The 27,386-nt window shown below is 38.3% G+C and overlaps 1 protein-coding gene across 1 annotated transcript in view; it reads right to left on the reverse strand.

The window, feature by feature from the left end:
* The window catches only part of BAZ1A (bromodomain adjacent to zinc finger domain 1A), a 118,767-nt gene that overhangs the window by 47,836 nt on the left and 43,545 nt on the right, over nt 1-27,386 (reverse strand). The window contains exons 4-8 of the mRNA XM_030813352.1: nt 25,023-25,166; nt 10,283-10,384; nt 6,503-6,590; nt 1,900-2,034; nt 122-221 (exon numbers count right to left, since the gene is read on the reverse strand). Coding sequence (XP_030669212.1) covers nt 122-221; nt 1,900-2,034; nt 6,503-6,590; nt 10,283-10,384; nt 25,023-25,166 — 569 coding nt within the window. The remainder of the gene's footprint in view (nt 1-121; nt 222-1,899; nt 2,035-6,502; nt 6,591-10,282; nt 10,385-25,022; nt 25,167-27,386) is intronic.

Here is a 27,386-nt window from a genome sequence, read left to right on the forward strand (position 1 = left end):
ATAACTGCACTTTGAAACAATTAACCAGAAACATGCCATTTCGGAAACATCCCCCACTCAGGCGCAGAGAAATATTCTTTCTTATTCCTAATCAGCTTTTGGAAAGAATGTCAAAACTCACCCAGTGACTTCATTTCTTCTTGTTTCAAAAGTTTCTCTCTTTCTTTAGTAGCTTTGTTCCTATAACTTGCAAGAGTCTGTTTATTAGCAACATTGTCCTCCTAAAAAAAAAATCCAAAATAGTATGCCTGGTTCTTATAGTAAGAATAAAAAGCAAAAAATTTAAAACTCTCACCAATTACACTTTCTTTATACTAAAATGATTTTTTTTTTTTTTTTTTTTTTTTGAGACAAAGTCTTGCTCTATCCCCCAGGCTGGAGTGCAGTGGTGTGATCTCAGCTCACTGCAACCTCTGCCTCCTGGGCTCAAGTGATTCTTCTCCTTCAGCCTCTCGAGTAGCTGGGATTACAGGCATGTGCCACCATACCCAGCTAATTTTTTTTGTATTTTTAGTAGATATGGGGTTTTGCCATGTTGGCCAGGCTGGTCTTCAACTCCTGACCTCAAGTGGGCTACACACCTCAGCCTCCTAAAGTGCTGGGATTACAGGTGTGAGCCACCATGCCCAGTCTAAAATGAGTTTTTATTCTAAAGTATAATTGATCCGGGCACAGGGGCTCATGCCTGTAATCCTAGCATTTTGGGAGGCCAAGGCAGGTAGAATACTTGAGGTCAGGCGTTTGAGAGCAGCCTGGCCAACATGGTGAAACCCCATCTCTACTAAAAATGCAAAAATTAGCTAGGCATGGTGGCATGCACTGCAGCCCCAGCTACTCAGGAGGCTGAGGCAGAACTGCTTGAACCCAGGAGGTGGAGGTTGCAGTGAGCCAAGATCATGCTACTGCAATCTAGCATGGCTGACAGAGTGAGACTCCATCTCAAAAAAAAAAAAAAAAAAGTGTAACTGAACTGTTAATAACTCTAATCTTAGTAATAAACAGAACATGTAGCTCTATAAACTCTGTAGCTCTATAAATTATTACAAGAATATCTCAGGAAAAACTGGTAATATATAGAAAGAGCCTTAAAAATGCATTAGAAAAACAAACTTTCAGCTTACTTTATAAACTAGATGGTGTAAATATCAAATATAAAAGATGTAGAAAAAAGACATACCAGAAAAATTCTTGTGGCCAATGTCAAATTTTATTTTTATTTTATTTCTTCTAAGAATGTCTCTAACCTAATTAATTTGTGTAGGTTTTTTTTTTTTTTTTTTTTTTTTTTTTAAGATGGAGTCTTGGCTTTGTTGTCCAGGCTACAGTGCAATGTGGCATGATCTGGGCTCACAGCAACCTCAGCCTCTGTCTGCCTCCCGGATTTGAGCAATTCTCGTGCCTCAGGCTCCTGTATTTTTAGTAGAGACAGAGTTTTGCCATGTTGGCCAGGCTAGTCTAGAACTCCTAGACTCAAATATCCACCCACCTCAGCCTCCCAAAGTACTGGGATTACAGGCAAGAGCCACTGTGCCCGGCTGCATTATTGCTTTTTTAAAGCCCCCTATAACTTCTTCCTGTCAGAATTTATTGCTCTTTATTTTACACTTCAATCCCATAGTTTATTCCCTGCTTTACATTTCAGTAATTGCTTATGTGCTTGCTTCCACTTTGGTATAAAATCCTTTTGGTATGAAAGTCATATCTAATTCACATCTGAAACTTCTACAAGCCTCATTGCTGAGCAGTTACCAACATATAGAACACACTCACATACTTTTTGGTGAGGTAATGAGTTTCTTCCTCTAGGCTATGGATGTCAGGGGAGACAAACATACTTCTTGATTCTGAATACTGTTTTACTAACAATGAAAATGTAGTTTTAATCAATTCTCTACTTACTTGACTAACAGGTATTCGTTTGGGAGGTCTCCCTCTTCGTCTGTTAGCAGGACTGAAGATAAATGTGGGTGGATCATCAGGGAAGAAATAAGAAAAATCTTGTTCTGCTATTTTATATGTTGAAAGAGATGATGCCTTAATAAAACAAAGACATAGGGTACAATAATAACACATTAGTAAACAACATACAGATATGCCCTAACATGTCATATGGCCACTATTAATGCTGTTAAAAGATCAGGATAGGCTGGACACAGCGGCTCATGCCTGTAATCCCAGCACTTTGGGAGGCCAAGGCGGGCGGATCATGAGGTCAAGAGATCGAGACCATCCTGCCCAACATGGTGAAACCCCATCTCTACTAAAAATACAAAAATCAGCTGGATGTGGTGGCACACGTCTGTAGTCCCAGGTACTCGGGAGGCTGAGGCAGGAGAATCACTTGAACCTGGGAGGTGGAGGTTACAGTGAGCAGAGATTGTGCCACTGCACACCAGCCTGGTGACAGAGTAAGACTCTGTTTCAGGAAAAAAAAAGAAAAAAAAAAAAAGATAAGGATAAAAGCATTAGAATTTTATGCATTATTGTGTAGTAAAATACATTTTAGTTAGTTTAATCAATCCTTTTTCCACTATATAATTAATTAGCCTTACCAGAAAGAAAACCACAGTTCAAAGATTACTTTACAATACCTCAAGAATGGTTGTACAGTTTCTTGTATTTCAAAATTACATATATATTATATAATAATTTGTTTTGCTTTGACAAATTTTGTGAGATTTTCTACGTAAATGAATAATCAATCTATGTAAATGAATAATCAATCCATATATTTAACATTAAAAATCCACTGTATTAACCCTTCTTAACCATTTGCCAACTGCTGAACATTTATTTAGATTTTCCTCCCAGGGTAGAGTAATAACTTAAATACTTAATGTATCAAATTTCCCATTACATCCCTCTAGTCTTGATAAAGCAGAAATACTTGCAAATTCCTATAAAGTTTTAACAAAGAATTTAAGTTCAGAAGTCAACCTCATTCTTGCCAGAAATGGTGTGGTTCTAGAATAATTACTAAATCCAATAGTTTATCTCCTTTTACCTTGTATCTAGAATTTGTTTGCCTTTTAAAGTTCTTTTATTTTAATTTTATTTACGTATTTATTTATTTGGGACAGAATCTTGCTCTGTCACCCTGGCTGGAGTGTAGTGGCATGATCTCAGTTCACTGCAACCTCTGCCTCCTAGGTTCCAGTGATTCTCCTGCCTCAGTCTCCCAAGTGCGTGCCACCACATCTGGCTAAGTTTTGTATTTTTAGTAGAGACAGGGTCTCACCATGTTGGCTAGGCTGGTCTCGAACTCCTGACCTCAAGTGATCTGCCCGCCTTGGCCTCCCAAAGTGCTGGGATTATAGGCATAAGCCACTGCGCCCAGTCTTGCTTACCTTTTATCCATTTGCAACCCTAGACTTTTTGTTATTTTTGACCTAATGGCCAAGATCATCATTCTTCCTCTCAAACAAGTCAACGAAAACAAGTGCCATTTACAGAAATACCTTTCAGGAAGTGTGTGAGAAAATAATGACACAAAATACAAAAAGTTAACAAAACAGAAAAGGGTATTTTGTGTATAATTATTTTTGTAGGTAGAGCACAGCTTTAAACACCTAGAATTCAACCAGTTCTGGCGATGATAATAAATCAAGAATCTATCAAAATTTCCCATTAAGGAAGATTTCATTAAAATGATCATATTGCATCCCACATAACCTTCTGAATTATGTGGGATAACAGGATTATCTACAGAATAGAATTATGTAATTATCTACAGAATTTCACCTTAAATACGAATATAAAGCACATCGGTGGTTTCTTCTCAAATATATATATACACACTCATAAAGGCCAAAATATGTTTTAGTACATTAATTGCCAAAGTTCCTTATTCATACAATACACAAAACCCACATCTTTGTGTACTTGTAGGTACTCCTAACAGCAGTCTATGCTCACCAAAACTGGTTATCAAACTTTGTGTGCTTGCTCACAAAGTGCTGTGCTGATATAATTTGGCTCTGTGTCCCCACCCAAATCTCATGTGGAATTGTACTCCCCAGTGTTAAAGGGCGGGCCTGGTAGGAGGTGACTGAATCATGGAGCGGGCTTCCCTGCTTGCTGTTCATGAGATCTGGTTGTTTGAAAGTGCGTAGCACCTCCCACCTCACGCTCTCTCCTGCCAGCCATGTGAAGATGTGCTTGCTTTCCCTTTGCTTTCCACCATGATTGTAGGTTTCCTGAGGCCTCCCCAGAAGCAGAAGCCCGTACAGCCCACACAACTGTGAGCCGATTAAACCTCTTTTCTTTATAAATTACCCAGTCTCAGGTATGTCTTTATAGCAGTGTGAGAATGGATTAATACACCAGCATATCCATTAATAATCTTCTATTACACTCTAAGTGAAAAATGTTTATTGTGACCTTAATTCTCATTTATTTATTAAGTAAAGTTGAGCTTCTTTCCATGTTCATTGACTTTCTCCTTGCTGAAATATTTGCTGATGTCTTTTATCACCATTTTCCAATTGGGTCATCTTTGCTCATTGATGTGTAAGAAATCTTTGTAAATTAGAGGAATTGGCCAACTGGCTGTTTACAATATACATATACAACTATTCACATATATCAATTGCCTACCAAGTGTCAGGCACTGTTCTAGCCATTTATCGCAAGTATCTAAATCTTTAAAATTTTTTGTAAGCATCATTTAATATAGCTGCCTGATAATGCTATAGACAGAACATAATTGAATCTTATCAAGGCAGATACATAAATATGCTCACATTTTTAAAAAATTATTTTTCAGATGATGCAATCTTACGTTTTCAAGTTTTTATATTTCATCCACTGTGAATTTTAGTCATATCTATTTGACCATTTTCCTACTGGGGTGCTTATGTTTCTCTAGTAAATTTGCGTTCTTCATTATATTTACTCAAGGTATTTTTCCCCCGGCACTTGCCCTTGAAATCTACGCATGACTTTTTTTTTTTTTTTTCCCTTAGACGGAGTCTCCTGTTGCCCAGGCTGGAGTGCAGTGGCACGATATTGGCTCACTTATTCATAACATTTTAAAACCTGTGTTTATGCTCAATCTCATCCTTGGTATTTTTTTTTTCTATTTCTCCTAAGTACCTCATCATGTTTAACATTAAAATTTGTTTCATTTCTTTTGAGTTAGATTTAACTTTATTTTTCCAATAGTTAACCAAGTGTCCATTTTTATTCATCAATCTTGCCTCTAGAGACCTGAAATGTTCACTTTTTGCATAAACTCATTCTTTTTTTAAAGTTTCTCTTCTTTTTAAACATTTATATACAGTGAAATGCACAAATCTAACACATGCAGGAGCTGATTTGTGACAAATGCATACATCTCTCTAACCCACTCTACTGCCTTTTTAAACTTTTATTTTAAGTTCAGGGGTGCATTTGCAGGTTTGTTACATAGTTAACGTGTGTCATGGGGGTTTTGTTGTGCAGATTACTTTATCACGCAGGTTTTAAGCAAGCACCCATTAGTTATTTTTCCCCATCCTCTCCCTCCTCCCACCTTCTGATAGGCTGAAATCCCAGGCTCAAGTGATCCTCCCACCTCAGCCTTCAGAGTAGCTGGGACTAAAGGCATGAGGCTCCATTCTATTGCTTTTCTCACTTAGTGTGTCTTTATCCCAATAAAAGTTGAATATTTTGCATTATAAAAAATTACTTTGAGTTTTACCATTTAACTTTTTATTTAGTGTGCACTGTGAAATCTCTAAAACTTGACTTTTTCCTCTCTTAATGGTTATTGACAAAATATAATCTGTCTGTTTAGTATCAGCATGATAATTTTTATTTTTATTATTATTATTATATTATTTTGAGACAGGGTCTCACTCTGTTGTCCAGGCTGGAGTGCAGTGCTACAATCACAGCTCACAGCAGCCTTGACCTCTCTAGTCTCAGGTGATCCTTTTACCTCAGCTTCCTAAGTAGCTGGGACTACAGTTACCCACCACTACACCCAGCTAATTTGTGTAATTTTTGTAGATACAGGGTTTGCCATGTTTCCCAGGCTGGTCTCCAGGCTGGTCTCCTGGGCTCAAGCAGTATGTACACTTTGGCCTCCTAAAGTGCAAGGATTACAGGAGTAAGCCACGGTGCCCAGCCAATGCTCTCTCTATTATACATTGTTCTCTTATCTAATAGGCTCTGTTTGGCATTGTTCTTTGAATCTGTCTATTCTTCGTAAGCCAGAACCACACTATAGGTATTAGGAAGCTATAGCTGCCCCACCTGATGACTTTTCTTTTTCCAAATTTTCTATTTTCACCTGTCCTTGTTGATCTTTTTTATAAGTGGTAGTAACTGAACCACCTAGCAATTTTAGAAATAGTATTTAATCCAATAAATATTTTTCAAAAGTACTAAAAATTGGCTCCAGATTAAAAGAGAGCAATCTTTAATGATCTCTGAAATAACATTTCAGCAATATTATAACTTTATAACACTATCCATTTTGTTTTCTGTGTTCCAACAAATAATTTCATTATTTGATTACCTTTATTTTAATGACTCCATCTTGTGGTTCACAGTGTTGCTTCAGAAAAAGCTTTAGTTTATCACGAGAAAATAGGTGTTTTCTCCGGCTACAGGAGGCAAGGAAGTCAAAGAGGGGTAGTGTTAGCATCAAAGAGTTCAACCCCAACTCCATAATCTCTGTAAATTTATAACCTGAATTTCAAGCCTAGGAATCAAAGGACACTTCATCTTCTAACAGTATTTATGTAGAAGTTACAAGAAACTTTTACAGAGGTGTTTATCTAGGAAGTTATAAGATCTACATGAGTGAATCTATTATAAAAAGTCTATTACAAAAACAGCAATATGCATTTATTGTTTAGGGGCCACTGAGAAAACAAACTTCAAGGGCTGGGCGCAGTGGCTCACACCTGTAATCCCAGCACTTTGGGAGGCCGAGGCGGGTGGATGACGAGGTCAGGAGATTGAGACAATCCTGGCTAACACGGTGAAACCCTGTCTCTACTAAAAATACAAAAAATTAGCCGGGTGTGGTGGTGAGTGCCTGTAGTCCCAGCTGCTCGGGAGGCTGAGGCAAATGAATGGCATGAACACAGGAGGCAGTGAGCCAAGATCACACCACTGCACTCCAGCCTGGGCAACAGAGCAAGACTCTGTCTAAAAAAAAAAAAAGAAGAAAAGAAAAGAAAAAAAAGAAAACAAACTTTAAGGAAAATATGCTATAGAGAGTAAATCAAATTTTATAAAATTAGATTACCCCTACAAGTATAACCATTACAATTCTCTTAAAAATTAAAATCAGGCTAGGCACAGTGGCTCACGCCTGTAATCCCAGCACTTTGGGAGGCTGAGGAGGGTGGATCACTTGAGGTCAGGAGTTCAAGACCAGCCTGGCCAACATGATGAAACCCCATCTCTACTAAAAATACAAAAAAAATTAGCTGGGCGGTAGTGGCACATGCCTGTAATCCCAGCTACTCAGGAGGCTTAGGGTGGAGAATCACTTGAGCCTGGGAGGCCGAGGGTACAATAAGCCGAGATTGCCCTGCTGCACTCTAGTCTCGGAGACAGAGTGAGACTCTGTCTCAAAAAAACAAAACAAAACAAAACAAATTAAAATCAGTAGACTACCAGAAATCATATTAAGTGCTGCAAATCAATATTCAAGTGGATACTGTAAACAAAGTTGAACATAGCTTGTATCAAATTTTAAAACATTTTGTATTTAAATCTCATGACAACCAACAAATTAGTGGGATGAAAATTAAAAGAGGCTTAAAATTAATATTCTAAAACATACTGTTTTTTATTCTCCCTTGCCCCCCAATTAAAAACCACAAGAGTACCAAACACCACCACAAACAAAACCAATAGAAAAGAAATAGAAGTATTTTTAGGAAAAAGTAAATGTTTTAATTGAGTTCAATGTGTTCCTTTCAAGAAAAAGCCGTTAAAAGCTCCTATAAGTGAATAAACAATATATGATTTTTAAGTAGTGGCCTTCCCAAAAATGCATACAGTTAGCCCTCCACATCCTTAGATCAAAAGTATTTGGAAAAAATAAAAACTGCATCTGTACTAAACATGTGCAGACTTTTTTTGTTGTCAGTATTCCCTAAACCATACAGTATAACAATGATTTATACTTCATTTACATTGTATTAGGTATTATAAGTAATCTGGAGATGATTTAAAGTACATGGGAAGATGTGTGTGGGTTAAATGCAAATACTACACCATTTTATGAAACTTGAACATCCAAAGATTTCCCTCCCACACAGATAACCAAGGATGACTATATTCTTTTCCTAGACTTAAAGCTCCATGAGAACAAGGACTCTGCTATATCTCTGCAAGCTGGTAAAGAGAAGGTAATTACTTGTTGACTACTGAAGAAACTAGTCCTCAAGGACTTCATTAGTTTACATGGTAGCTACTAGCCACATACTGTTTATTTATGAATAAAATTAAAAACTCAGTTCCCTCATTCTTTCTAGCTACATTTCAAATGCTCAATAGTGACACATGGCTGTTGGACAGCATACATGTAACATTTCCATTATAAAAGAAAGTTCTACTTGTCAATGCTACTCTAGCATATCAAGTCTTCTTCTTTATTAGAGGAATATTACCATCTCTTTATTAAAAAAAAGTATTGTACTATTTTTTGATGCTAACAAAGAGCTATAAGTCACTTAAGTCTTTTATTATGAAGTATAACTTTCTCACGTTGTAATTCTTTGGCTTACCAATTAAGAAGAAAATGAGCTAACCAAGACTAACCATGATCTAGCAGAATAATTATATTTAAAGTATAAGTCAAAAAGTAAATAGAAAAATGAAAAATATTAAATAGGGAGTTACATTACATAAATAACATATCCTGAACTAAAGGCAAAAGAAAAAAACTCAACTGTGAATAAGGAAAATAACTGTAGTCTCAACGATGCTATTCATTAGCCCATAAACTAAACAAATTTTTAAAAGTTTGAATAATCAAACATTAGTTTTAGAATATTATTTTTGAATATAAAGTAAAGTGTAGAATGCTCTAGAGATCTTAAACTAATGATGAGCCCCCCAAAACCAACCAATCAACAAACCACACACACCTCAATACAGCCACAGAAAGTGATATATCTATCTCAAGATTCTCTTAATACTTATATTAGTATCACTTTTGTTTGGATACATGAATATATATGGAACAAAAGGGATGAGAACATAAGCAAAAATTATTCTACATTAAACGAAATACAAGACTGACTCCTAGATGGCAGGTTGATAGCTGGCTGATATCATCTTGCTTTCAGATGACTAAGAGCCTAAACCCAACAGGCAACAATAGGGATTTTCCTAAAATATATCTGTATAACCTAAAGCCAGTTCTTTTATGTATTAATTACTCACTAAAGCAACTTTTTTTTTTTTTTGAGACGGAGTCTCTCTCTTTCACCCAGGCTGGAGTGCAGTGGCGCAATCTCGGCTCACTGTAGGCTCTGTCCCCCGGGGTTCACGCCATTCTCCTGCCTCAGCCTCCCGTGTAGCTGGGACTACAGGCGCCTGCCACCATGCCCGGCTAATTTTTTGTATTTTTAGTAGAGACGGGGTTTCACCGTGTTAGCCAGGATGGTCTCGATCTTCTGACCTCATGATCCGCCCGCCTCGGCCTCCCAAAGTGCTGGGATTACAGGCGTGAGCCACCGCGCCCGGCTGCAACTTCTTATATTAACTTCTGTCTCCTTTGATTAGGCCTCAAACACGAACTTTTTAAAGATACTCATTTTTTATGATTTAACTTTCTTAATGAATAGGAAAAAACTGATCAAATGTTTGTCTAATGAATACTACAAACGTGACATTTATAAGCACCTTTATTAACATTAAAAATTGAGTTATCTCATGAAAAGTACTTCATAAATAGGACCCTTTTTAATTCTTTAGATAGAAAACTATTTGGGGCTAGTCATCTAAACAAAGGGCTCAATAAGTCCATTAGGATTTTTTTTTCTAATAGAGACAGGGTCTTGCCACACAGTCCAGGCTGGTCTTGAACTCCCGGCCTCAAGTGATCCTCCTGGCTTGGCCTGTCAAAGTGCTAGGATTACAGACATGAGCTACTGCGCCTGGCCGCCATCAGGATTCTTAGTATTTTAATCAGTCTATGAACATATAAATGTACATTTATGTTTAAAAAGGAAAGCAATCACAGTACTTCCCATTTGTTCTACATCAGACCTTCTTAATCTTACATAATTATTCTACTTTAAACTACTATTGAGAAGATAGTGAGTTTTACCTGATTTGTGTTGCTTTAACAATAGCAGACTCATATAATTCTTTTTTAGTGGGTTGCACTTTATACTTGAATAGTAAGGGATCAATTGCATCTTTTTTCTTCCTAAAAAGAAGAGGGAAAAGACACAAATCAGTTAATAATTTGGAAAATGAAATTTTAAATGAAAACCTAGTTTCTAAGAATATACTATAATAAAATCACATATTTCAAAATTTTTGTTTGTTTTTGAGATGGAGTCTCACTCTTGTTGCCCAGGCTGGAATGCAATGGCGCAGTCTCAGCTCACTGCAACCTCCACCTCCGGGGTCAAACTATTCTCCTACCTCAACCTCTTAAGTAGCTGGGATACAGGCATGCACCACCATGCCTGTATGGTATTTTGTATTTTTGGTATAGGTAGCGTTTCACCATTGGTCAGGCTGGTCTTGAACTCCTGACCTCAGGTGATCTGCCTACCTCGGCCTCCCAAAGTGCAGGGATTACAGGTGTGAGACACTGTGCTTGGCCACATATTTCAAAATTTTAAAATTTTATTTTTTTTTAAGAGACAGAGTCTCACCTTGTCACCCAGGCTGGAGTGCAATGGCATCATCAAAGCTGAGTGCAGCCTCAAACTCCTGGCCCCCAGAGATCCTCCTACCTTGGCGTCCCAAAGTGTTGGCATTACAGGCATGAGCCACTGTACACGGCCATGCATTTTTACTTTAACTGGGGTTTTATAAGTTACTGATCCCTGCCTCCACCATTCTATTAGCCAAAACAAAAAAAAGCACTATTTTATTTTAGGTAGGTATTTTAGCTACTCATTCAATACATTTTCTTTGGGTGAAGAAAGCAACTAGAGATGAAGCATTGAGTACCCAGTTTAAAGAGTAAAAAATAAAAATTAAAAAAAAAAGTTCTTGGATTTGCTTTTAAACTTTATTTACAGCTATGTAATCCAAGAATACAAATGGAGACAATGCAGTTTAACTGACCAAGAGACTACACATTTAATCCCTACCCCCCACCAACTTTACATCTTTTCTTCCCTTTGAGGGTGTATTCATTCATTTATTCAATAGTTAAGAGCCCGCAATGTGCCAGAAACTACTCTAAATAGTGAAGATTCAGCAATCAACAAAATAGAAACAGTGAGGAGATACAGGCAAACAAAAACATATACAACAGCAGAAATGATAAGTGCTATGAAGAGAACAGAGTGCAGGGTGGGGGAGCCACTATTTTATATAGATAGTGATCTCTGATAAGTTGACCGAGTATGCCTTCAAAGAGGTTGATATTTAAGCAGAGATCTGGGGGCGGGGGGGGAGAAAGGGGGAGCAACTCATGAAAAATCTTGGGGAAATGAATTTTTTAAAAAAGAGAAAAGAAGTAAAAACCCTGAGGTGGAAGGAGGCATGCACAATTTACACAAGTAGCAGAATGAATAAGGAAAATGAAAGAAGATTCAGAGATGTAGCAGCAGTGCCAGATTATGAGGCTTTGGATATTACTCTGAGTAAAGTCATTAGAGGATTTTTAATAATAAGGTGATAATGACTTAACTTACACTTCAGAAGGATCACTCTGGCTGCTATGTGGAAAAGACATTGGGGAAGACACTCTGGGGCAAGAGTGTAAACAGGAATACCAGTTAGAAATCTACTGAGAACTGATTGCAGCATGGACTTAAATGGAAGTAGCAGCAATAGAGAGAAGAGGTAGGATTCTGAAAATGCCACCTCTGTGAATGTAAAGAGGACGTAAGTGGGGGTTATAGAGAAGAGCAGAAAATGATATGGTAAGATGATTAAGAGAAGCATTGACAATGAGAATAAGAAATAAAGTTACATAAATATAGCACACACAAAGCAGGGAAAGTGTTTAACACAAAAGGGATATGACACAATTAAACAAGTAAAACTAGAGTATTTACCTAAAATAGCATTAAATTCTAAGTTGGGAGGCCAAGTATCTTTACACTAAGACTCAGTATATACATAAATCAGTAGATGTATTTAAATATGCACCTGTACTATATGGAGTATCTAGTATTTTCTATTCTATTAAAGTTCATTACCGAGTTAATTTCACAACCTACATGGGGCGATAACAACCTGTGGTATGAAAAGCACTGTTCCAAGAGAACAGATCAAAGACAGAATTCTAAATGTAAAGAAAGAAGCATTGCTGGCCGGGTGTGATGGCTCACACCTGTAATCGCAGCACTTTGTGAGGCCAAGGCCTGTGGATCACTTGAGCTGAGGAGTTTGAGACCAACCTGGGCAACATGGGGAAACCTACAAAACACACACACACACACACACACACATACACACACACACACACAAAACCTAGCTGGATATGGTGGCATACGTGTGTGGTCCCAGCTACTTTGGAGGCTGAGATGGGAGGACCACTTGAGCCTGACTGGAGGCTTCAGTGAGTTGTGATTATGTCACTGCACTCCCGCCCGGGTGACAGAGCAAGACCCTGTCTCAAAAAACAAACAGGCCGGGTACAGTGGCTCACGCTTGTAATCCCAACACCTTGGGAGGCCGAGGCGGGCGCCATCACCTGAGGTCAGGAGTTGGAGACCAGCCTGGCTAACATGGTGAAACCCCGTTTCTACTAAAAATACAAAAAGTTAGCCAGGTGTGGTGGCAAGTGCCCGTAATCTGAGCTACTCAGGAGGCTGAGGCAGGAGAATCACTTGAACTGGGAGGCAGGGGTGGCAGTGAGCCGAGATCGTGCCATTGCATTCCAGCTTGGGCAACAAGAGCGAAACTCTGTCTTCAAAATAATAATAATAATAATAATAATAATAATATGATAAAATAAAAAACAAACGAAGCAATGAGAGGAGTTCTCAGTAACAAAATTTCAGCCAGGTGTGGTGGCTCACACCTGTAATCCCAGCACCTTGGGAGGCTGAGGCAGGCAGATCATGAGGTTATTAGTTTGCGACTAGCCTGGCCAACATGGTGAAACCTTGTCTCTATTGAAAATACAAAAATTAGCCGGCCTTGGTGGCCTTCGCCTGTAGCCCCAGCTACCCTAGGAGGCTGAGGCAGGAGAATTGCTTGAACCCGGAAGGCAGAGGTTGCAGTGAGCCGAGATCGTGCCACTGTACTCCAGCCTGGGCAACAGAGCAAGAGTCTGTATCAAAAAAAAAAAAAAAAAAGAAAAAAAGAAAGAAAGAAAATTTATTGAAATAAAGAAAAGGAAAAACAAATGAGTTTTAATGAATTAGCAGCAGTTTAAGAACAAGAGAATTAAGTTATCTTAATACTTTTTGAATAGGTCTCAACTTAGCAACTAACCACTACCATTTTATACATATAAGAGATTGATCAAGTATATTAAGTTGTACTTAAAATTATTACCAGTGGCTATATCTAATTATAAATGTTATAAATATATATTTTACTATGCATTATATATTAACATATAAATATATTTTATATAACCAATTAAATACACAAAAAATCTTATTTTCCCCACATTTTAGTAAATTATAAAATAATTAATATACTAACAGGAGAGAAAACCAAGATGTGAGTAGTAATTCCTAAAAATTAGATTCTAACTGAGTATTCAGATATTGGTATACAGCCTAGAAAACTTGTATATGGACCTTTTCCACTCGGTGGTCCAGGCTGGAATACAGTGGCACAATCACGGCTCACTGCTGCCTCAACCTCCCAGGCTCAAGTGATCCTCCTATCTCAATCTCCTGGGTAGCTGGGTCTGCAGGCATGTGCCACCCACGCCCGGCTAATTTTTTGTATTTTTTTTGTAGAGACAGGGTTTCTCCATGTTGCCCAGGCTGGTTTAAAACTCCAGGGCTCAAGCAATGCTCCCACCTCAGCCTCCCAAAGTGCTGGGATTACAGGCGTGAGCCACTGCGCCTGGCCACAGACTATATCTTAATGGATTTAAGGCTGTAAAATGTGCGAGTTTATATGTGCAAAGAATTATCTTTCACTTTTCTTGCTGTACCATGAAATTCATTTGTGAAGATAAACAGAAATTTTTTTCTAATCAGTGAAAATATTCTTACTGGGGCTTTGCTATCTATAATACTTATGCAAAATTCTATATAAAATAAAATCCTAATTGCATTCTTCCCAAAGGAGCACAATTACTGGAGACCAAGAAAAACTGCTTCTTATAATATGAATTCACCTACAAGATAGAAACTACAAGGATAATATTTTTAAAAAACTTACATTTTAATCATTTTTCTTGCTACCCAAAGCCTTGGCCTAAATAGTTGAATCAAGATGAATTTAGTGATCTCAATTATGATGGTGACTCGCCATTTTATTACCAACAAGTGTAGACCTGTGTTTAGTTCTACAACAAGCAAACATCAAATATTGTACTAATAAAATCAGAACACCATTCCAATTATTCATTCACAACAAAATTTCACAAATGTTTATTTCAATATGCCTAGTTATATATGTGAATTTTAATTCTACTTTGATTTTACCATAATGGGAGTTTTTTTCCTAATATATTATGAACATTTGACAATAAAGTTATAAAAAGTTAAACAATTTTCTGTATCAGTGCCACAGAAATGACCAAAAAAACTTGTATACTTTCAACATAAAGGTTTCTTTTAAGAGAAATCATCAAATTGTGTTCACAACTGTTCTACAATGACAACCCACTAAATGATTAGGCACAGGTGTTTACTTATGGTGAGATATATATATATATAAATTTAAAATGCTAATGTTCTTTCTCACACATTAAGTTTTCATCCATGGAACTACAAATAGCAAAACAATTAGGTCTGCTTCTTTAAAAATAACACTCAGATTCCATTTATCTTACTAACAATTAGTCAAGTTATAATGACAGCTAGACTATACTGCATGAAAGTACATATTTTGAAGCTAGATACATATTATTCCAGACTTTTTTTTTTTTTTTTTTTTGAGATAGTGTCTCGCTCTGTCGCCCAGGCTGGAATGCAGTGGTGCAATCTCAGCTCACTGCAACCTTCGACTCTTGGGTTCAAATGATTCTCCTGCCTCAGCTTCCCAAGTAGCTGGGACTACAGGCACGTGCCACCATGCCTGGCTAATTTTTTGTATTTTTAGTAGAGATGGGGTTTCACCATGTTAGACAGGATGGGCTCGATCTCCTGACCTTGTGATCCACCTGCCTTGGCCTCCCAAAGTGCTGAGATTTATAGGCGTTAGCCACCACGCCCAGCCCCAGATGTTTCTAAAATAGTTTGCCCTTGTGCTCCTGCAAATCACTATCAGGACAGGATAGGTAACCAAAAGTGTATTCATGTATTCATGTACTATTTTCAGGTCAGGCTAAAGGATTTTTTATAATGTACTTCAACTTTTGTTATGTGTTTAGAGATGGTTCCATAAAACTTGATCCACTGTAAAAAATAAGCAGCAGCCTGATAGCTTTAAATCACAATAACAGATTATATTATTAGAAAGCATCATTCACATACTAATCTAAGCTGCTACAAATACCATATTTGGTTTCTTTTATAAACTCTAAAAGCAACTACACAAACTCACTTATACCTGGCACATCTGGCTACTGAAATCAGATGGTAAACTAGTGACTGAGTCAGGACTGTCTATCAATTTAGTTCAGATTCCAGAGAATTTGTGATTGTAGATGAACTTCATTATTTGGCTGTTAACAGGGGAAACCTCTATCAAGTAATTACACACAATGTGGTCTCACCAAATTGTAAGGATATTTACATATAAATTTTCTTTAAAAATCTATTAGTAATTTTTGAGTGAAAGGAACAATAGCGGACAATACAACATTACTGGGCCAATTCTTGAATGGCAAACATTAAAAGTAAAAAAAAAAAATATTGAAAGCAGACACAATACTTATGCAGAATTTCAGAGACAAAGACTAGGAGATAAAACCCTAATTCTCTTTACCTCAATCTTATATAACAAAATATCGTTTCTAAAATGCAGTCCAAACTCTTATCCAGTCCTATTAAATAATAGCCAAGAAGTCAATTTTTAAATAAAATTTACTTTTACTTATAAATCAATATGCCCCCCCAAATATATCAAGATATTTTTAAAACTGTGGTGGTCAGAATATATTATTTAAAAACTCTGTAACTTAGGCCGGGCACAGTGGCTCACACCTGTAATCTCAGCACTTTGAGAGGCTGAGATGGGCAGATTAGTTGAGGCCAAGCATTTGAGACCAGCCTGGCCAACATGGCAAAACCCCATCTCTACTAAAAATACAAACATTAGCTGGAGGTGTTGGCACACACCTGTAATCCCAGCTACTCAGGAGGCTGAGGCATGAGAATCTCTTGCGCCTGGGAGGCGGAGGTTGCAGTGAGCCGAGATTGCGCTGTTGCGTGACAGCCTGGCAACAGAGCCAGAGTCTGTCTCAAAACAGAACAAAACAAAACTCTGTAACTCAACAACAAAAAGACAAACAACCCAATTTAAAAATAGGCAAAGAACTTGAATGGGTATTTCTGCAAAAAAATATACAAATGGCCAATAAGCACATGAAATGATACTCAACATCATTAGTCATTAGGGAAATGTAAATCAAAACCATGAGATACCATTGTACACCCGATAAGGATGACTATAATTTTTAAAAACCAAAGTATAAGAACTGATGGCAAGTGTATGGTGAAATTGGAACCCTCTGATACTGCAGGTAAGAATGTAAAGTGGCACAGCTGCTGGGAACAGCAGTTTGGCAGTTCCTCAAAAAGTTAAGCATGGATTACCATATGACCCAGCAATCCACTTCTAGGCATATACCCGCATGAATTTCAAACAGGGACTCAAGCAGATCCCTATATGCCAATATTCAATGCAGCATTATTTACAGTAACCAAAAGGTAGAAAACAATCCAAATACCTATCAATAGATAAATGAAGAAACAAAATGTGATATACACATACAATGGATCATTCAGCCATAAAAAGGAATGAAGTTCCTGATTGTGCTACAATACAGATGAACCCTGAAAACATGCTAAATGAAATAAGCCAGATGCAAAAGGGCAAACGTAACCTATTTCTACCTACACAAAATATCTAGAATAGGAAAATTCAAAGAGACAAAGTACATCAGAGGTTCCTAGGGGCTGGGAGGAGGGAGAAACACAAAGTTATAGCTTAATGGATACAAAATTTCTATTTCAAAGTAAATAGTGGTGATAGTTGTACAACACTGTGAACGTAATTGATGCCACTGAGTTGCACATTTAAAAATAGTTAAAAGGGCATCAAATATACATTTTTTAAATTACTAAACTTTATTGACACATAACTATCACCTAAAGTCAACAGTTTAGTGTTCACTCTCAGTGTTACATAGTCTATGGGTTTTCACATGTATCCTCTTGTGGTTTGAAAACATTAAATAAAAAAATTCCAGAAATAAATATTCATAAGTTTTAAATTGCATGCCATCTTGCCCCATCCCACCCAGGACATGAATCTTCCATTTGTCCTACATATCCACACTGTATACACCGTGTATATGCCAAACAGAAGCCATAAAGTACTTCCTTTAAGTGAAAAGGTAAAATTTCTGGACTTAATAAGGAATAAAAAATTGTATGCTGAGGTTGCTAAATTAATCTATGATAAGAATGAATCTTCGGCCAGGTGCAGTGGCTCAAGCCTGTAATCTCAGCACTTTGGGAGGCCGAGGCGGGCGGATCACAAGGTCATGAGATTGAGACCATCCTGGCTAATCCGGTGAAACCCCGTCTCTACTAAAAATACAAAAAATTAGCTGGGCGTGGTGGCGGGCGCCTGTAGTCCCAGCTACTCGGGAGGCTGAGGCAGGAGAATGGCGTGCACCCAGGAGGAGGAGCTTGCAGTGAGCTGAGATTGCGCCACTGCACTCCAACCTGGGCGACAGAGCAAGACTCCATCTTAAAAAAAAAAAAAAAAAAAAAAAAGAATAAATCTTCCATTCATGAAATTGTGAAGGAGGAAAATGAAATTTGTGCATAGGGTATACAGTTTGGTACTATCTGTGGTTTCAGGAATCCACTGAAGGTCTTGGAACATATCCCCCATGGATATGGGAGCACTACTGTATTGTACACAATAGTATCAATGCCCCAGAAATCCTCTGTGCTCTGACTACTCATCCCTCCCTCTCTAAAATCCCTGGCAACCACTTATCCTTTTACTGTCTCCATGGCTGTGCCTTTTCCAGAATGTCATAGTTGGAATCATACAGTATGTAGCCTTTTCAGATTGTATATAGGCATATACCCACATGAGTTTAAATATATAGAACATTTCTTTCAGTTAGTACATATGCATTGAAATTTCTTTCAGTTAGTACATGTGCATTTAAATTTCCTCCATGTTTTTTCATGGTTTAATAGCTAATTTCTTTTTAGTGCTAAATAATATTCTATTGTCTTTATGTACCACAGTTTATCCACTCACCTACTGAAGGACATCTTAGTTGCTTCAATGTTTTGGAGGTTATAGATAACGCTACTATAAACATCCATGTGCAGGTTTTTGTGTGAATGTAAGTTTCCAATTCATTTGAGTAAATACCAAAGCATGCAATTGCTACATCACATAAAAGTATGTCTGGTACTATAAGAAACTGCCAAACTGTCCTCCTAAGTGGCTATGCCATTTTTCATTTCCACCAGCAATAAATGGAGTTCCTGTTGCTCCACACGCTCACTAGCATTTGGTGTTGTCAGTGTTCTGGATTTTGGTCATTCTAGTAAGTACACAGTCATATCTCGTTGTTTTTAATTTACAATTCCCTAATGACATATGATGTTGAATATCTTTTCATATGCTTACTTGCCATCTATATGGCTTCTTTGGTGAGGTATCTGTTTAGATCTTTTGCCATTTTTTAATTGGGTTCCTCGTTTTGTTTTTTGTTTTTGAGACAGGGTCTGGCTCTGTCATCCAGGCTGGAGTGCAGTGGCTCAATCAGCTCACTGCAACCTCCACCTCCTGGGTTCAAGCCATCCTCCTACCTCAGCCTCCCGAGTAGCTGGGACTACAGGCAGGCACCACAATACCCAGCTAATTTTTTTGTGTGGTTTTTTTGTAGAGATGGGGGTTTCACTATGTTGCCCAGGCTGGTCTCAAACTCCTGAGCTCAAGCAATCCACCCCCTTCAGCCTCCCAAAGTGTTGGGATTACAGGCGTGAGTCATGGTGCCCAGCCCTCATTGTCTTAATATTGAGATTTAAGAGTTATTTGTATATTTTGGATAACAATCCTTCATCAGATTATCTTTTGCAAAACACTCTGTGGCTTGACTTCTCATTCTCTTGACAATGTCTTTTGCAGAGTAAAAGTGTTTATAATTTTAATGAAGTCCAGTTTGTCAGTTACTTCTTTCATGGGTTATGCCTTTTGTGTTATATCTAAAAAATTATCACCATATCCAAGGTCATCTAGCTTTTCTTCTATGTTTTCTAGGGGTTTTACACTTAGGTCTACAAACCATTTTGAGTTAATTTTTGTAAAAAGTATAAAGTCTATGTCTAGATTTTTTTTTTTTTACATGTAGATATCCAGGTTTTTCTAGCACTACTGATTGAAAAGACTATCTTTTCTCTACTGTTTTGCCTTTGCTGCTTTGTCAAAGGTCAGTTGATTACATTTATGTGGGTCTATTTCAGAAGTCTTTATTCAATTCACTGATCGATCTGTCTGTACTTTCACCAATACCACACTTAATGGATTACTGTAGTTTCAGAGTAAGTCTTGAAGCTGGGTAGTGTCAGTTCTCTGACTTTGTTCTTCAATATTGTGTTGGCTATTCTGGGTCTCCCGTCTCTCCATATAAACTTTATAATCAGTTTGCTGATATCCACAAAATAACTTGCTGGGATTTTGATTGGGAATGCATTGAACCTACAAATTGAGTAGGGATAAACCTATAGATCAAGATGGGAGGAAGTGACATCTTGACAACACTGCATATATCTTGTAGACATAATGATCTACGTGATGCTGCGCAAATTTCCTAATTCCGAACTTCCATTTCTACTAAGTGATATGAAGATATGTCTATCTACCATTACAGAATGATTCTCAGAAACAAAACAATTTATGTGAGTGTTGTTACAAGCCTAACATGAAAAAATGTTAATGAATAAATGAATAAAAATAAATGAATAAATACTTGTTCCCTTCCCTTTTCTTTAAACAACCTACTAAAACATGAGAAAATCCAGATTATGTTTTGATGGCAGGGAAAATTACCTGGAAGTAAATTTATTACTCAAATTAGAGAACTTTTAAATATTAGGGAATTAATTTAGAAATAATAAGGTCCAAAGACAGCTATGTTTCACCCTTCCTGTGGTATCTGACGATGTCTAGATACAGCAGTAGCAATCCACAAACAAGTAGGTATTTTATGATATTGATGTATAGTGAAGGCTGAGATTCTTTAATCATAGACAAATTAGTTAAAAATAATTGTGAGCCAGGCAGGGTGGCTCACGCCTGGAATCCCAGCACTTTGGGAAGCCAAGGCGGCAGATCACCTGATGTTGGGAGTTTGCGACCAGCCTGACCAACATGGAGAAACCCCATTTCTACTAAAAATACAAAATTAGCGGGGCATGGTGGCACATGCCTGTAATCCCAGCTACTCGGGAGGCTGAGGCAGGAGAATCGCTTGAACCCGGAAGGCAGAGGTTGCGGTAAGCTGAGATCGTGCCATTGCACTCCAGCCTGCCCAACAAGAGCAAAACCCCATCTCAAAATAAAAATACCTGTGAATAGGCAGGGTGTGGTGGCTCACACCTGTAATCCCAGCACTTTGGGAGGCCAAGGCGGGTGGATAACCTGAAGTCAGGAGTTTGAGACCAGCCTGTCCAACATGGCAAAACCCTGTCTCTACTAAAAATACAAAAATTAGCTGGGTGTGGTTGCATGCACCTGTAATCCCAGCTACTTGGGAGGCTGAGGTAGGAGAATCACTTAAACCAGGGAGGTGGAGTTTGCAGTGAGCTGAGATTCACCACTGCGTTCCAACCTGGGCGACAGAGTGAGACTCTGCCTCAAAAAAACAAAACAAAACAAAAAAGTCCTGTGAATAAATAATTGACTAGGCCAGGCATGGGGGCTGACGCTTGTAATCTCAACACTTTAGGAGGTTGAGGTGGGTGAATTACTTGAGCTTAGGAATACTAAACCAGCCTGAGCAACATGATGAAACTCCATCTCTACAAAAAATACAAAAAATTAGCTGGGCATGGGTGGTGTGCACCTGTAGTCCCAGTTACTAGGAAAGCTGGCTTGAGCCCAGGAGGCTGAGGCTGCAGTGAACTGAGATCACGCCATTGTACACTCCAGCCTGGGTGACAGGGTGAGACCCTGTCTCAAAAACAGAAACAAAAAACGAAAAATAATTCATCAGCTTATTCACTTTTCTCATATCAAGGGTCTATTCCAAGTATCCGTATACAAGGGATATGGCACAGTCTATTTAGTCAGGAAATTATGACTGATTGCTCCTATGGGCAAATTCAATCACACTTTGTAGTAAACTTCCTATAAATGTCACAAGTAGGATTCACCAATGGAAGTCGTCTTCAAAATGCTACCTTATAACAGGCAAAATATTTACTAATACTAATTGAAATTTTGAATTAATGTGCTTTGTATTCAAAGTAACAAATTAGCCACAAAATATGCCGGTAGCTCATGTTCAAATCTAAAAAAGAAAGGGACATTCATGAGCTGGATAACAGCATGCTGACCCCCAGAATCTACACAGCCCTCATCTCAGATCACCTCACAGCACCTAAAAGAATTAGAAAAGTATATGAAAAGTTACTACATGGGGCTGGACACGGTGGCTCATGCCTGTAATCCCAGCACTTTGGGAGGCCGATACAGGCAGATCAACTGAGGTCAGGAGTTCAAGACCTGCCTGGCCATCATGGTGAAACCCAGTCTCTACTAAAAAACACAAAACCTAGCTGGGAGTGGTGGCACGTGCCTTTAGTCTCAGCTACTCAGGAAGCTAAGGAGGGAGATCACTTGAATCCAGGGAGCAGAGGTTGCAGTGGGCCGAGGCTGTGCCACTGCACTCCAGCCTAGGCGATAGAGTGAGACTCTGTCTCAAAAAAAAAAAAAAAAAAGTTAGTACATGGGTCGGGTGCAGTGGTTCACACCTGTAATCCCAGCACTTTGGGAGGCCAAGGTGGGCGGATCACTTGAGGTCAGGAGTTCGAGACCAGCCTGGCCAACCTGGAGAAACCTCGTCTCTACTAAAAATACAAAAATTAGCTGGGCATGGTGGCACATGCCTTTAATCCCAGCTACTAAAGGGGCTGAGGCAGGAGACTCACTTGAACCCAGGAGATGGGGGGGTTCCAGTGAGCCAAGATCATGCCATTGTACCCAGCCTGGGCAACAAGAGAGAAACTCCATCTCAAAAAAAAAAAAAAATTCAGATAAATAAATGCTTACCATATTTAAACATGAATTTAAAAAATACTTTTCATATACAAAATCTGTGTTCAATCTTTTAAGACTGGGCTTAGTTTTTTATCTTGAATTAAAATTTTCAAGAGGCATTCCAATAGAGACTTTATTTGTATTTATTATTATTAATGAATTGCATGTTTACTTATATTTGTACCTATGTATACACTCGTCTGATTTATAACTAACTCCACTTAAAGGTTACAATCTTTGACATAGTCCAAACAGAACATATGAACTACTGTCAGACATGCTAAAGGACATACATTTACTACTATAAATCCCACAAATTTTGCATCCAAACCCTATATTTAATGGAAAACATGGACAAGTAATACAGTAATTTATTTTTCTGGTTAATAGTAGCAAGTTGGCCGGGCACAGTGGCTCCTGCCTGAATCCCAGCACTTCAAGAGACTGAGGTGGGAAGCCAGGAGTTTGACACCAGCCTGGGCAATATAGCAAGACTGTGTCTCTACTTTAAAAAAAAAAAAAAAAAAAATTAAAAATTAGCCAGGCATGGTAGCATGCACCTGTAGTCCTAGCTACTTGGGAGGATGAAGCAGGAGGACTGCGTAAGCCCAGAAGTTTGAAGCTGCAGTGAGCTATGATCTCACCACTGCACTCCAGCCTAGACAACAGAACAGGACTCCATCTCTTTAAAAAAAAAAAGAAAAAAAAAAGCAGCAACCCCCCCAAAAAAGAGAGATGTATCGAAAGACTTATACAGGACCATGTCATGCTTCATTCACTCACCTAAAAATTATTCTGTCAGGCAATGTGCTAGTTAGATGACCTTGTACAAAGCCAATTAACCTTCCTAAGTCTCAGATTTTTCCTTGTTAAATTAGAATTATAACACTCTTCCAGAACTGACCAAAATGCATATAAAGCACTTAGCACAGTGCCTGATCACAGTCAATTCTCAAATGCTAGTTATAGCTATAATAGTTAATGTCAGGCAAAATGAGAATTTGAACTAAAAGTTTCTGAAAGACAGAACTTATCAACACTGGTATTTCAGGAGCAAAGTAATTAAGAGAAGTAGGTAAGAGTGATCTCAGGTTTCTTTTTTAAACATTATGGTACTGTTCACTAAAAATAGGAAACCAAGAAAGACACAAGACAGGCGGGAGAAAGCATTTTGAAGTTTGAGATGCCTAAAAGGGACCAGAATGGAGAAATAACGATTTAGAATAGTCATTGTGGAGAACAGAAGAGGTTGCTGAGCTAAAACATGTAAAAGAACTTTTAATTGGTTGCAGACTCAGCTGAGATTTTAAATTCCTAGTTACATGTTTGTGTGATTTTTCTCCAACAGCACCCAGCTGACACAGACCATCAATTGTCTGAATTTTAGGTGGTTACAGCATTTCTTTATTATGTGCGCCAAAGAGAATGACTGTTAAAGTACAGAATGGATTTTTTCAAGTAAACAAACGTAGGGGCCAGATGTGGTGGCTCACGCCTGTAATCCCAACACTTTGGGAGGCCGAGGTGATGAAACCCTGTCACTATTAAAAATACAAAATTAGCCAGGTGTGGTGGTGTATGCCTGTAATCCCAGCTACTTGGGAGGCTGAGGCAGGAGAATCGCTTGAACCCAGGAGACTTCAGTGAGCCGAGATTGCACCATTGCACTCCAGCCTGGGCAACAAGAGGGAAACTCTGTCTCAAAAAAAAAAAAAAAAAAAAAAAAGAGGGCAGGGGAGATGTATAAATGACTGAGAGTTACTGTCCATGGCTCTTCAACAGCTGAGTAGTGTTAACTAGGAAAATTTCATTTTGAAAATTCTAACATCATTGTTGAACTAGATTGTTTAGATGGGTACTATACCACGGTATGACTAGCAGGAAAAAAGGAAAGGATGAAAGAAAAGTTATTTCGGCTGGGTGCGGTGGCTCATGCCTGTAATCCCAGCACTTTGAGGGGCCGAGGCAGGCGGATCACCTGAGGTCAGGAGTTTGAGACCAGCCTGGCCAACATGGTGAAACCCTGTCTACCAAAGATACAAAAATTAGCTGGGCATGGAGGCGGGTGCCTGTAATCCCAGCTACTCAGGAAGCTGAGGCAGGACAATCACTTGAACCTGGGAGGTGGAGGTTGTAGTGGGCTGAGATTGAGCCACTGTACTCCAGCCTTCGTGAGAGAGCGAAACTCTATCTCAAAAAAAAAAAAAAAAAAAAAAGTTATTTCAATGGAATATCATTAGGCAATCTGCCAAATAATTTAAAAATTAATAAAAATCACTTACCCATTTTGAAAAGAACAGCTTTGTATTTCTGAATCATCACTATCACTGATGATAATAGTTTCTCCATCCACACTGTTAACGTGTCCATTAGCAAAACCATTTTGATGTGATGGAGGGAGGACTTCCAAAATCCTACACTGCAACCTGAAATAAAATGATACATTAAAAAATGCAAATCATTTCATATTTTACAGCCAAACATGTCAGAAGAATCGAATTGTTTTGAACTAGTTATTTTGTTTTGCAGAGGCTACAGCTGATTGATTTCAACAATGTAATTTAAAAAAATCTGTAACATCTAAGCAAATATTAGATATAATTTAAAGCTGTAAAACTATTTTAAAACACAATTTATCAAGATTATACAAAATTATATTATTTCCTTCCTTCTGCTAGCTCCGGATTGTTTGTTCTTCTTCTAGTTCGTTAGGTTGCTGATGTGAGATCTTTCTTGTGTTTTAATGTAAGGATTTATAGCTACAAACTCCCCTCTTAGCACTGCTTTTGCTGTATCCCATAAATTTTGGTATATTATATTTTTGTTTTCATTCATCTCTAAGTTATTTTCTAATTTTCCTTAGGATTTCTTCTTTGCTCCACTGGTTAAGAGTGTGCTTTAAATTTTCACAAATTTTTGAATTTTCTAGTTTTCCTTTGTTAATGATTGCTAAGTTCATGTTGTTGTGGTCAGAGAAGATACTTTGTATGAGATTGTGATGCTTAATTTTGACTGCATTAAGGCAAAAGCAGACAGTCGCTAAAGTATTATTGCTAAATGTGTCTATTAGGGTGTTTCCAGAGAAGAGTGGTGTGTGAGTCAGTGGACTGAGTCAGGGAAGATTCTCCCTCAATGTGAGCAGGCACCATCTAATTAACTGGGGGCCCAGACAGAACAAAAACGCAGAGAAAAGACAAATTCATTCTGATTCCTGGAGCTGGGACACCTCTCTTCTCCTGCCTTTGGACATCAGGAACTCCACGTCCTCCAGCCTTTGGATTTTGGGACTTGCACCAGTGTCCCCTCCTCCATACTCTCTCCCCATCCCTTCTCCTATCTCTCTCTCTCTATATCTCCTGTTGGTTCTGTCTCTCTGGAAAACGTTGTCTAATACAGATATCTACCTTCTAAAATCCAATTGAGACTAAATTTGTGACCTAGCATAAGGTTTATCCTGGAGAATATCCCATGTGCACTTGAGAAGAATGTGTATTGTTTTGGGGTTGAGTGTTCTGTTTATGTCTGTTACATCTAGTTGATTTATTGTGTTGTTCAGATCCTCTATTTCTTAACTTCTGCTGGGTTGTTCCATCCATTATGGAAGGTGGAGTACTGAAGTCTCCAGCTATTATTGTGAAAATGTCTGTTTCTCTCAGCAGTTATATTCCAAACTAAAGTCAACTGTTTAGAAAGTCATACCTTGGCACAATATCTTATTTTACAGATTTGGGGCCTTATAATTTTTGAAAGCATCCAATATTTTAAATTCGAAAATTCTTCAGACTACAACCTTTTTATTCTCACAACTTTTGTTGTGATTTCTGACCTCTGGAAAGCTTCCTGTTCACTATCTCTATCACCCCTATTCTGGCTTCCTTTACTCTGCATACTCTATCTAGATTTTATGGGCCATGATTTTAGACTCATTCAACCACAATTAAAATATTCCTTAATCGGCTGGGCGCGGTGGCTCATGCCTGTAATCCCAGCACTTTGGGACGCCAAGGCGGGCGGATCACCTGAGGTCTGGAGTTTGAGACCAGCCTGACCAACATGGAGAAACCCCATCTCTACTAAAAAAAAATACAAAATTAGCCAGGCGTGATGGCACATGCCTATAATCCCAGCTACTCTGGAGGCTGAGGCAGGAGAATGGCTTGAACCCAGGAGGCGGAGGTTGCTGTGAGCCAAGATTGCGCCACTGCACTCCAGCCTGGGCGACAGAGCGAGACTCCGTCTCAAAAAAAAAAAAAAATACTCCTTAATCCCATCTCTATTGTGCCAATTTTCAATGCTAGAAAAGACAGCACCTGTTTTCTCTCCACACTCCCTCTTGTTCCAAATTCTTTACTTCCTGCCTTGAAACCATGAGTCTACTATGAATTCAAGGATAGGATCTTACTGTTGAGATAACTTTTGTTGGTTCTCAAAACAGATTTCCAAAACTTTCTCCTTTCCTCAAGTCCCAGTCTCAGTGCTTTAACATTAGAAAATGAAAGAAGAGATCTTCACTTAGGCGCTTTGACTTCCTTCTCAACATCAAATGTCCATATCCTTCATAACTGTTCATATTCTTATGTCAGAAGGGTTCTCTTCCAGCCCGTAACCTCTTCTCTAATCCTGTTGCATTTTATTTCTCCTCCTGT

The sequence above is a fragment of the Nomascus leucogenys genome, chromosome 1a, assembly GCF_006542625.1.
Source record: "Nomascus leucogenys isolate Asia chromosome 1a, Asia_NLE_v1, whole genome shotgun sequence".
Lineage (NCBI taxonomy): Eukaryota > Metazoa > Chordata > Mammalia > Primates > Hylobatidae > Nomascus > Nomascus leucogenys.